The sequence below is a fragment of the Eurytemora carolleeae genome, unplaced genomic scaffold (genome assembly GCF_000591075.1).
Source record: "Eurytemora carolleeae unplaced genomic scaffold, Eaff_2.0 scaffold104, whole genome shotgun sequence".
Taxonomy (NCBI): Eukaryota; Metazoa; Arthropoda; class Copepoda; order Calanoida; family Temoridae; genus Eurytemora; species Eurytemora carolleeae.
Genome location: NW_019396033.1, coordinates 414145 through 427317, shown reverse-complemented (window position 1 = coordinate 427317; position 13173 = coordinate 414145). Strand labels below are relative to the sequence as shown.

The window sequence follows — 13173 nt, the reverse complement described above, 5'->3', positions numbered from 1 at the left end:
AAATTTAAAAACTTGCATTTAATTGAGTTTAAATTAAATATTTTTTAAATTTAGGAATCTGCAAAAGCAGAGTTACAATTGTCATCACTAGTATGGATATGTACATCCACGCATAGCATAAGGTAGAATACATTTAAGTATACTTGTTATCTAAAGAATCATGGGTGTATAAATTTTCCAGAAAACCCCCCCCCCCCCTTTGAATAAATTTTCATCAAAACGTTAAATAGGTTTTTAACACTTAAGTTTAGCACAGATGATTATTTCTTGCGTTTTCCATTTTGAAAGCAACAAATCTTGTACAATGTACCGGTAGCCCTTCTTGTTTTCTTTGTATAAAAAATCTTCAAGTCATTTTAAAATAAAAATTACGACTTTAGTACATTAATAAGTTTTCTGGTTACCTTTATTGTGTTAAAACAAGCTTTTTTTATCTTTAATGAAATTGGATCACTTAAATTTATGCCCACTGTCCTTTTATGTTTAAACCAAGTTTAATTTTGTTCTATACTAAAAAGTTAATTCCATCTTTTTCAGCTCTTATGGTAGATATGTAAACATTTCCCAGTTGCCAATATTTTAAAGCTGTTAAATATTTTAGTAAAGTAACAGTAATAGATGCAAACAACCCAGCAGATGTTCTAGAATCTTTTCATGTCTGCTCATCACATCTTCTCTGTATTGCCAGTGTCCCAGGTACAGGGAGACCCATAATAATGTGGAATAGGAAGACGACTGTTGAGTGTTGAACTCAAGTTATGATTGTAAAAAGTACAATGAATATAAAACACAGCAATTGAAGTCGTATACGGACCCATATCATTCTATTGGATGAATGTTGAATATTAAGTATTTGCCTTTTAACAACATTTAATACACATCATATCGCTTAATTTGATTTTAATCTGCTATCATATGCGGGGTATCTGAAAAACTAGAATTCAAATTGTGCAATGTCCAATGTCTCTGTTGGCTTGTATCTTTAAAGTAAAGCTCTTTGCTCATATGTATATATATATATATATACATATTTGAATATATATATTTGTTAGCTATAGCTAGTCAAACAGCTTGACCAAATTGGCTGAATTTTTTAAGGGCCATATAAAATAATCTTTTTTTAAAAATTAGATTTTTATTTTCTTAATTTCACGGGCAGCGCCGGGCACTTGAATTAGTATCTATATAGTAGTTTCTGTTGAAGAAATCAATGCGATGTTTGATATTCTAACGATAGCCATAAAATAATGATTTTTAATTAAAATTGATTTTCCATTCGAGAATTAAAATTCTTTTATCTTTATTTGAGAAATAAAACTGTAGACAATTAAAAACGTGTGTGGCTCTGAAATTATATTATAAATTTGAAATTGTAAAAGGTGGTGGTGAGATGAGGGGGGAATTAGATATAATGCCTCCTGGATTCTCGATGAAATATATTTGTGCAAAGTATTGATTGAAAAGCAAATACGTGACACGTTTCACAAATGCAATTTTCTCATTTTCTCGCTCAATACTCGATACAAAATCTTCTGGTACAATTCTATCTAGCAGTTAAATCTAGACGAAAAGGAAATGGTCAAAGGGATTGAGTCTTTTCCACAAACTTACATTTTCTAATCCCTATATCTTTGCAACCTTATATTTGATATTTCACACTTTAAATTTTGTTAGATAAAATTGTCTAAGTTTGACTGTCATACATATGCACCTTTAGGTTACAAATATTTAAGGATTAGAAACTTAAATAAAGTGTCAAGCGTTCAGTTCCTTTACTTAAAGTTTAATTCGGGGTGAAACATGATGGTTATCATAAGCTTTTAAAACTTTGATAAACATCATTGTAGAATCTCACAGTTTTTAAAGTGGTCTTTTTTTATTTGTGAACGCTTTTGAAAAGATAGATTTTTATGTGTGAAGCTGGTCATATACATGTTTTTTTAAACTGTTCAACAGCAGTATAATGTCTTATATGTACGAAAAAATACTCGCCATTTTTATCTTTCTCGTTATGTGTTAGTTTACTGTTATTTTAGATGATTGAAATGGGAAAAATGATATTTTCCCATTTTTATCTCGAAGTGAAGTCCCAAACATTTCGTTGTCCATGGTTTAGGGGCCAAGGAGGATGATTATATCGTGGACCCTGATCTGAATAAGGTCCGTGTAGAGGAGTCCATCACAAACCCTGTAAAGGATCCCTCGAAAGACTCAGAAAAATCAAGCCCGGACGATTCTCCTCAAAAACCCCTCGGCTCTATTAGGCAATTAATAAAAAAGAATTAAGCTCAAATTTTAAAATCATTTTCTGTTTTCTTTTAATTTCCGGATAATAATGTCAAAAAGATTTATTCAAGAAAATTTAAACTTTAAAGATTAAGATTTTGCAAAGTTTTAAATCCATTTTTTACTTGATTTATTGATTTATTTATATTCTTAAATAACCAATATTTCTGAAGAAAAATAAAATGGCGGAAGAGAGAACCTATAAATTGTTAAAAAGAAAGAATTTTCTTTCACTCAGAAAAGACAAATATAGAATATATGTATTTTTAAACTGAATATATATATTTAAGATTATGATTTCTCTAATTTTATGAAGGGGGGGTTGGGTTTAAAAATTAACCTCAGACGGGAAAATGTTTTGCAAAAATTTAAAAGATTTGTGAATTAAGATAAAGTTTAGCAGTTGGAATATATTTTAGAACTAAAAATATACTAAGTTGGAAAATTATTTTATGTTTTAAAATTCCTGGTTTTCAAACTTGTTTTACTGAATGTTTTCTTTCAGCTTACTTCATATATATTAATAAATCCGCAAATAGAGACAAATCTGCGAAACTTCAGATTTTTATTTAAAGATGTTTGTAGCATAATAAACGCCAATAAAAATAAAACAAAAAAATAAAAAGTTTTTTTTACAATAATAATGCATTTTTTGAGGTGCAAAGGAATAAAACATTTATTAATATATGACAGCTATTTCAAGGGATTAATTTATAGATGAGTTTTGTCCCAAATATTAATTGGTTGCAAAGTTTTGTGTCGAGTGGTGCTGGAGAGGGCGAGGGAAGTATAGAGCACCCTCTTCAGCAGGATACTGTTGAGGAAGGTAGGAACACTCCACTAAACGCTACTTTATCTTCGGTCAGAGTACTGCAGATTATATCGTCGTATATATCAATACAATGCTTTCAAACAGAAGGAATATGAATACGCATAAACCTTATCTCTTTTATTCTATTCAATTGAATATAATGAAAAAGAGAATATACCAATTAACAGGATCTCTCTGTTTACTCGTTAACTTAAAAAAAAACAATTAAAAAATCAGTCTTTATTGTATTGATATAAACACCGAACATTGTATAGTTTGGCATGGTTTATGTTTATTGTTTACTCTTGTTATTATATATATATTTTTTAGTCCTAGATTTTTGTTTTAATTTTTTCCTTCTCATTTTTAGATGTAAAACCTAGGCTCACTCGTGAAAGAGCAGTGGAAATGGGTATGTTGTGTTTTTTTTGTTTTTTTTTTTTGCATTTGTTCTTAACTACTAACCAAGGGAGGAACAGGGGTAAATATTTCTAGATATTTGGGATTATTATTAACCAGAATAAAATAATGCTTAAATCCTGATAGTTTTTATGTTTTGTTGTGTTTTGTGGCCAAAATTCAAAAGTTAAAATTGTATAATCACCGCAAACTATAAATCTGATGAATTTAGCAAAAGAATTTTTCAAGGAAAATAAATACCCCTTTTCCTTATCTTTTGTTTGCCCATTGTACACATAACACCAGATTTAACTTTATACATTTATTTCTTGTCAACATTTTTTCATCAAACTCACTAAAGTGTTAAATAAACATATTTTGAGTAATGAACAATGAACATTGAACATTATTTAAACCTCGTAGCATTGAGTACATAGATAGGACAAATTACATTATAATTGTATTATCTTTTGGGTCGTCCTACACGATATCATTTAATCTCGTTGTAATTTCAAGTCATACAATATTTAAAGATTCTGATTCTGAATTTTAATCATATTAATAATATGGAACTTACCGTCGTAAACCTTATTATAGAGATACACAACTAAGAAGAAGGGTTTCAACAGTGACGTATTAGTACAGCTCTAAACAGGTTTTATTGTAAGCAAACAATATTTTATAAACTGAATCCACAAATGATTTAATGATTTAAGATTACAGGGGCCAGTCACAAACAGAGAAATAAACGTTAATCAATCAATGGATCGTCTTGTCTACAATCCTTAATACTGTTTATTATAAAACCGGTTCTAAAGCTGTTCTGATACGTCACAATAATATGATAACAAACTTGTTCCTCTTCTCTTTACTTCTACTCTCATTGGTTAACTTTAACCTCTAGGACGGCCGGGATTGCATCGTCGGCTAGATGTTTATAAACTGGAGGATGCCGCTACTAACCTTCATACCCTTCCCTTCATTTCTTATAACACTGTTAACATTTCCAGGGACCTAGACAGTAAGTTATACAAGGAGGGGGTTCTTTATAAACAGGGATAAAGCAAGGGGTACATGTTTAATTTTACGACAGGGGAATCCGCTGGGAAGATGTCGAACAATCTTATTTGATATTTAACCTTTTTTTCTCATTTCAATGTTGATTCTAAATTTTTACTGAAAATCCCAGAAAACTTTCTTGAAAGTTAATAAATAAAGATGGAGAAGGAGCAATAGCAGATATTTATTCTTATAAAATATATGCAGCTTAAACCATTTTGTAAACTTGATTTTAAGAAAAATTTGTAAAATGTTTTTGTGCCAAATTTGTGCTTGTCTGGTAAAAAAGTTTACCTCGTTAGATCAGTTTTAAACTTTCATTAAAAGTTTGCTTTTTACCTGACCCAACCTGAATTAAAATACTATGACCATTCATTAGATGTTATAAACCCATCTTTTTGGTCTTTAAGCAATTAAATAACATACTATAGTAACACTGGTTTAGGTCAGTTGTCTCAGAGGCTGAATTTAAAGAATTTAAACCGCGTCGCTAAACCGCCCAAAACCGGTTCCAATCTCAAAACACTGAATACAATTTCTTGTCCCTAAGTTTTTATATATGCAGGTACCCAGGATCAGATAGAGACTACTGAAGGTTCACCAGCTGTACAGAGAATATTCTCGAAAGAACAATCAGCGGCTGTTAAAGATGGTCTAGCAGAAGTATCCAAGGTAAGAGAGAAGTAGAACTCAAGTCAAAATGTTTGTGTGAAAATGAAAAAGCGCTAATCTACTAGGTTTGATCTTGATATCCATTGTGCCAACTTTTAAATGTTAAGAATAAGTGATTAATCCCATGATTAACAATAAAAATTATTGACCTTTGGTCAAACTCTGATGAAAATCAATCTTTATGCACATATACTTTTCTGAAGTAACCCGTAAAAAAATCATTTCAAATTAAAGATGTATCACCCTGGTATAAGGTCGATTGTTTGCTACAGTTATGCGCGCACATTTCATTTTCGGATGAAAACCGTAAAAAAGTATTTCAAATTTTAAGATGTATCTCCCTGGTTTGCTAAATTTATGGCAAACAAGTTTTGCATTTTATGCAATTTGTCATTCGACTGAAGTTTCAAAGAGGATTATTTGACAGCACTGATAAAATTTTGGATAATATTTTAAATTTATCAATTATTAACTTTTATGTGTACAGCACGAGTTTCGGGATCCCAAATATTTATTAATGTCTAAAAAAATCATAAGTTTGAATACAGGAAACGTTATAAAACAATTCTATTGTAAGCAAGAAAACAAGTAAAAAGCAAACTTATTTAATTGTCCATACAAAGGAATTGAATCTTTGAAACAAGTTTAGATTTTCTAATCCTTCTATCTTTACAACTTGATGGTTAAACCTTTCATATCTTAAACCTTAGATTTTTAATCCAACAGAATTCATATTTTGAAATATCTAAAGTGGGTTGCAAAGATTAAGGAATTAGAAAATCAGAATTTGTGGCAAAGTCTTAATTTCTTTCAAAACTTGTTTGATGTTCAGAAAAAGGAGTCCTGTAGAAAATAATGCAAGATTTTGATCTGAAATGAATGTTATTTTAGGACAATGAATACGCGTATTCTGAAGTATCTAAGATGTCTAGTGTACAACCAACAATGTGGTTGGGATCTCAATCTGGATCTATTTATGTACACTCTGCTGTATCTCAATGGAAACGATGTATTCACTCAATTCGACTCAAGGACTCAGTTTTATCAATTGTGTAAGTATTTTCACTATACAATGGCAACCATTAAAATGTGAAAAAAAGAAAGAAGACCTTTAAGTAAACTTAATTGTAATAAATGGGATTTACCTGCATAGAAGGTAGAAAATCAACGTATTAACTTCAAAATTTTGTGTTTAATATTTAGTGGACTATTCAAGTATTCATAATTTTAGTCTTCCTATTCTACAATATTGTATTGGTCCCACTATGATTTAGTACTTCTGATTTAATTTAAACAATGAGACTAAACTTAAGTCCCTGTACTATTTTAATTGGCAAAAGTAATGTTTTTTACTCCATATTGATGAGTTAAGTGAAATAAGTTTAATCTATATCTATATAATTTTAAATAATCCACGAATTTATTTTATAAAATCCGCGAACATTTTTTTTAGTAAGAAGATGGACGTGAAAAGGCCTAGTATTTGTATATTTATTTAATAGATGAATAGGTGAATAGATGAATAGATGAATAGATGAATAGATGAATAGATGAATAGATGAATAGATGAATAGATGAATAAATTAATAAATGAATAGATGAATAGATGAATAGGTGAATAGATGAATAGATGAATAGATGAATAGATGAATAGGTGGATAACATGTGGGCCCAAATTCGACCAGCCAACTTTTTTGATCCACCCTTTACTTGGCAGCTCAGCCAACATATTTTAAACAAAAAATTAAGTTTTTGTCACAAACTTTGATTTTTTAATCCCTATATCTTTGCCTTGGATATTACAAACTATGATTAATAATAGAACAAATAATTTTAAGTCTGAAATATCAAAAGTTTACACCATCAGGTTGCAAAGATTCGAAAATTTGAGTGGCAAAGGCTCAACTTCTGTTAAAACAGGGTGAAACGCGAAGGATGACATTTTTGAGACGACACTACATTAAGCTTTTAATTGTCACTTATTTACTTTACAGGTCTAATTACTTGTGCACTGCTTAAAATATGACTCTTAACCTTACATAGATTCAGCCTGCTTATAAAAAGTCTCATCAATTTTTAAGACAGGGTCGACTTTGAAGTGTCGCAATGCCTTGGGTTTTGATTTTACTGCTCTAACTCGCTTATGCTTTACTGTTTCCTTATACATGTACATTTGAGCAACGTAAAGCACTTATTATTATTAGCTTTGGTTTTTAAGAAGTAATCGTAAAAATTCTCAAAAATTTTGCTGGAGAGCTTGCATTCTTTAAAGGGAGTGACCGGCTATTTAATGTAGTTGAACTGAGTATGCAGTGTTGTGGAAAACTTCTTTCGGATTCATTTGAGACATATTAAACTTTTTAAAGATCTGTAAATCCTGAGTTTGAGTGCAAATTCGACGTTCAAAACTCCTACTTTGGGGGTGGATACGTTTTCAGAATTAGTTTTTAAAAATTTTTAAATTACGACGACATAAAATGTAAAAAAAGTTCGACAATAAACTACAGACGTCATGTATAGGAACATGTTGAGAAAATAAATATTAATCTTATCATCTAAAATAAGTAATCTTGTTCAATTATTTTTTCTTTTTTTCGCATTATTCTGGTTTCTTATTATTCACAAAGATTTTCGCAGATTTTCTAGAATTATTATTGAAAAGTCGACATTTAAAGAATTTGAAGAAATCTGCGAATAAATTCAAAGAAGATAAGAAATTCAATATAATAATGAAAATGAAATAATCGAGTTAAGCATTGATTTATTGACAAATTTCTTTTGATTAGAATGTTTCTAACCATCTAATTAGATTTCTGTATAATTTTTACTTTATTTTTCAATGTCGTTATTTGGTAATTAAAAAAAACTAATTCTGAAAACGTATCCACCCCCCAAAGTAGGAGTTTTGAACGTCGAATTTGCGCTCAAATTCAGGATTTACAGATCTTTAAATAGTTTAATATGTCTCGAATGAATCCGAAAGATGTTTTCCAAAACACTGCATACTCAGTTCATCTACCTTACATAGCCGGTCACTCCCTTTAAACCACAGTGGTACTTTCGACCTTATTTGCCGTTGTACGAGTTCATGCTTTCGTTAGATTTTACACTCAAAACCAACTAAATTATTTATGATCGGAAGCTCTACATTTTGTTGGTTAAAAAAGGATTAATTAAGGCTTTTGAAACCTAATTCAAGACATCTAAATGATCGTGAATATCATAAAAAAAATAACAGAATTTAACTTTTTTAATTTCGGGCAGATAAGCTTGACATATTAGTTCACCCTGTCCTGTTTACAACCCAATGATACAAAGTACATAGTTTCATCAGTGTAACTACTAACCATCAATCCCAACAATAGATCTTAAGTATCAACGCAAAAAAGGGAAATTTTTCATCTTTTCTTGGTCCTCAGAAATTTCAATAAATCACGGGCATATTTTTTTAGAATTAATGGGAGGGAGGGNCGAATTTTTTGGGGTTTTGAATGTTTTATAACAATCTATATAGTAACTACTAGCTTCGGAACCCAGCCTGGGCCAGGTTACTCATAGTTACCCCCGCTGTTTACCCGCATTTGATCGATTTTACTTGCAAACTAAATTTCGACCCACTCAACTTAGAATCTCAAAACGAAGTTAAGAATATTGCCATGTTTCTCCTGAGTTCGCCAATACAAATTTGAGGCAAATCGGTCCAGTAGTTTCTAAGATATGATCGGACAAAGAAGTAAACAGACAGACACCTAAACAGAGATTACATCTTTTTATATATGGATATAGAATTAATGATGCCGTTATTCTAATGGATGAATTAGTATAAAAGATCGTTTACATAACTTTTTATACTTTTCTAGTCATGTGAAGGGAAGAGTACTGGCAGCACTGGCAGATGGTACTGTTGCTATTTTTCATCGAGATTCTGAGGGTCAATGGGATCTCAGGTAAATTAATGGTCATTAAATAATATTTAAAAAATTATCTTATATTTAAAGTAATTTTTAAAATTTCAGTTTATAATTTAAATTAAAAATGTTGGATTGAACTTGACTCTTGTTCTCGATCTACTTGAGATACTAAAAGATGTAGCTAAAGGGACTGTAAGGGTATTTTAATGACAATATTCGATTAACAATGGTACCCTTGAAACCTTTATATTATCAAAAATTTGGAATATATTCCTAGGCGTAAAAGTGTTTATTTCTGATAATTCATGTATGTTTTCCTGTAGTAGAAATGCGCAAGCCACTGTTGTAGAGAAATTACAATTGAAAATAGTCGGTTTTAAGAATTATAAATATTGATATTTAATTTCTACTTGATCAAACAAAGCTTTGTAGAGTGAATAAAATAAAATAAAATAAATAAGAAAACATTCAACATCGAATCATTTGAACAGTCTATACAGAGTTCATGTTATAGATCCTAGGTAAGCTAGGATAGAATACAGAGTTCATGTTATAGATCCCAGGTAATCTAGGATACAGAATACAGAGTTCATGTTATAGATCCTAGGTAAGCTAGGATACATGATATAAAGTTCATCTTATAGATTCTAGGCAAGCTAGGATACAGGATACAGAGTTAATGTTGTAGATCCTAGGTTAGCTAGGATACGGAATACAAAGTTCATTTTATAGATCCTACGTAAGGTAGGATACAGGATACAGAGTTCATGTTATAGATTCTAGGCAAGCTTAAATACAGGATACAAGAGTTTATGTTATTGAACTTATGTAAAATATAGGTTATTTAGTTAGGTTAGGTTACAGATAAAGACCTCATTATTATTCTAAATAAAAATTATTTATATTCTCTAGACTAATGAGTGTCGAGGCTTGTTTTGATGCTCATCCTAGAAAAGAAAGCCAGGTAGGGTTATTTTCTATCTAGTGTATAATTAATAAAATAAATAGTTTTTGCATTTTGACATAGTCTCAGAATACTTTTAATAAACAAACCAAATTTTTTCATACATTCATCATTAATCCAAATTTTCCCTCTCAAATTCTAGGTTTAAATTTCCCAAAGAGGGGTTTACGTTTTCAACGATACAGTCCTCCCCCCTTCCTCCCCCCATTCCTCCCCAAGTAGATAAATGTTTCTTTTCTCATCTTTTAAATTTTGTAATTTTACACTATTTATGATTTTCTTTTTTGCTGACTCATCTATTTGAGTTACAATGAACTGGAAAATTAGATTTGTCATTCAAGGGATATTTTTTTTTTGGTTTAATATAGTCTTACATTTTTCACGATTGAATCATAGGTATAAATTTTCTTGAAAATAATTTTTTTATCAAAATAATTCTTAAAAATATTTTTCCCTGGCTTAATTCAGATTAGACATTTGTTAAGAATACGCCTTAACATTTCCCCCATGGAGAGTAAACGCCATATGAGTTTGAAAAAAATCAGTTGTATTTTTTGATCAACATTTTGTGTGACGTTATTTATGTTGGCAAGTTGTGAAAGAAACCCTGCAAATTCCCATTAATCATTTAAAAATTTTCTCATATTGCATAATTCTCACGCTTTTTCCTTCAATTTTCCCACAAACTATATATCACAAAACTACAGTGGTAGGCGATTATATTAATATAATGAAGACTACTTTTAATTTCAATTTTGATTTTTATCAAGCTATTAAAAACACGAAAACATGGAAACAAAGAGAAGCTGTCAATTAAAAAAAAGCTTCTCTTTAATTACTTGTACTCTTTGAAAAAAGCTTTTTAACAATAAAAACTTAAATAAAAAAGTCATCTTACTTATAAAGATATAATCGCCTACTTCCCCCCGTTGTTTGTGTGAATGACAAGAGCTACGGTAAAATCCAAAAAATTAGAATGTAAAAATTTTCTGAAAATTTTTAGACTTCTCTGGAAGGGTGAAAAAATGGATGAAAGACCTATTTTTAATTATTTCCAATTCAGTAAAAATTATTCCCAAAGCAAAGATAAATCTGTAAAGTGTGGAACTAACTGTATCCTGCACCAGACTAATGTATATTCTTTTATTATTTTCCACTGAGTTGGGTCTAATAGAGACTAATGTTGGATAATGTATTCAGATTAAACCTTTTCTTTACTCACTAAATAAACCATAATTATCAATTACAGTTTTTCATATCAATTGATAGATTATTGTGGTTTCCAATATTAAACAGAAAACATACAAATTTATTCACTTTTAACAATGTTTTGAATAACAAAATGTTTAAGAAGGGAATTTATTTTTTTCGGGGTAAGATCTGGTAAAACTTAAATAAAAAAGTCATCTTACTTATAAAGATATAATCGCCTACTTCCCCCCGTTGTTTGTGTGAATGACAAGAGCTACGGTAAAATCCAAAAAATTAGAATGTAAAAATTTTCTGAAAATTTTTAGACTTCTCTGGAAGGGTGAAAAAATGGATGAAAGACCTATTTTTAATTATTTCCAATTCTGTAAAAATTATTCCCAAAGCAAAGATAAATCTGTAAAGTGTGGAACTAACTGTATCCTGCACCAGACTAATGTATATTCTTTTATTATTTTCCACTGAGTTGGGTCTAATAGAGACTAATGTTGGATAATGTATTCAGATTAAACCTTTTCTTTACTCACTAAATAAACCATAATTATCAATTACAGTTTTTCATATCAATTGATAGATTATTGTGGTTTCCAATATTAAACAGAAAACATACAAATTTATTCACTTTTAACAATGTTTTGAATAACAAAATGTTTAAGAAGGGAATTTATTTTTTTCGGGGTAAGATCTGGTGCAGAACTTCCTTGACTATTTTTCGCGAATTTTTGGTTAAACCTTTTTATTTAACAATAAATACAAATGCAATTTTGGGGGTTTTCGAAGATTTTAGCGGACTTTTTCTAAATGAAAAAGGAATATTTTTTGTATTTGGTTTCCTTCATTTTAATATTTTTCACCTGAAACATGAAATCTGCATCTTGCCAAAAAAATCTTTAGTGATGCGCATTTTTAGGTTCGACAAATGGCCTGGGTCGGAGATGGAGTTTGGGTTTCTATTCGACTTGATTCCACTCTTAGGAACTTCAAACCAACAAATATTTATGTTGTTTTATCAAATTCTAAATATTATCCCTTTTCTTTGGAATTTTTTCTTTTTCTTGTCTAATTTTTTTTTAGTTCACATCTTCTTTAAAAAACATTTTTCTTATTCAAAATAACCTGATTATTTTCCTCACACTCAATATTTGGAATCCTTATAATTTCGCAAATTTTTCAAACTTGTCAAAAGTTATGTTGTCTAAGTTGGAAATAGTAAAAGTTTACACCATCAGGCTGTAAAGATATAGGGTCTAGACAATTTTGGCAAATCAGCTCATGTATAAATTTTTACACTGGTTTAAACTTGGTGGTAATTTTTTATTTAATTTAAATTTTTAATTTTTTCTATTAGATTTTGTTTATTTTATTAAACATTATATTCACAGTACCCTATATAAGAGATATCCAATATCCTTGTTACTTGATATACACAATATCCATTATCCATGAAAATGGATAATCATACATTTTATTATGACGTGACTAATGATCTAACCTAACCATCTGCAACATTAAACAATTATCCTCCTGTATCAATTCCTAATATTTTCTTGTCATGTTTGGTGAATATTGGCAACTCTAGGCTGTATCATGCACATACACATGAACATCTTCAGGATGTTGATATTGAACCCTATGTTAGCAAAATGTTAGGTAAGATTATTCAAAAACTTATATTTTTTATTTTTTCTATTATTTAGACAGGAGCTGAGTCAAGCGCTTTAATTTTTTAGATTTATAAATGCATATTACATTCTTATATTGTAAGCATATTATGGGAATCTTTCACTTATAAAGCTTCTTCGTTTTTACATTTAAATATATTGTGGAAGAGGAGGGGGGAGGAATAGAGAAATAGATGAACA

The 13173-nt window shown here is 29.8% G+C and overlaps 1 protein-coding gene across 1 annotated transcript in view; it reads left to right on the top strand.

Annotated features, from left to right (window-relative positions):
* Positions 1–13173, top strand: part of LOC111697464 (uncharacterized) — a gene marked incomplete at its 5' end in the record, with an annotated part of 56815 nt that overhangs the window by 25378 nt on the left and 18264 nt on the right. Inside the window, 13 exon segments of the mRNA XM_023467490.1 lie at positions 55–122; positions 602–696; positions 2117–2264; positions 3039–3112; positions 3468–3509; positions 4401–4517; positions 5121–5227; positions 6119–6279; positions 9088–9174; positions 9669–9701; positions 10051–10102; positions 12222–12286; positions 12891–12961. Coding sequence (XP_023323258.1) covers positions 55–122; positions 602–696; positions 2117–2264; positions 3039–3112; positions 3468–3509; positions 4401–4517; positions 5121–5227; positions 6119–6279; positions 9088–9174; positions 9669–9701; positions 10051–10102; positions 12222–12286; positions 12891–12961 — 1120 coding nt within the window.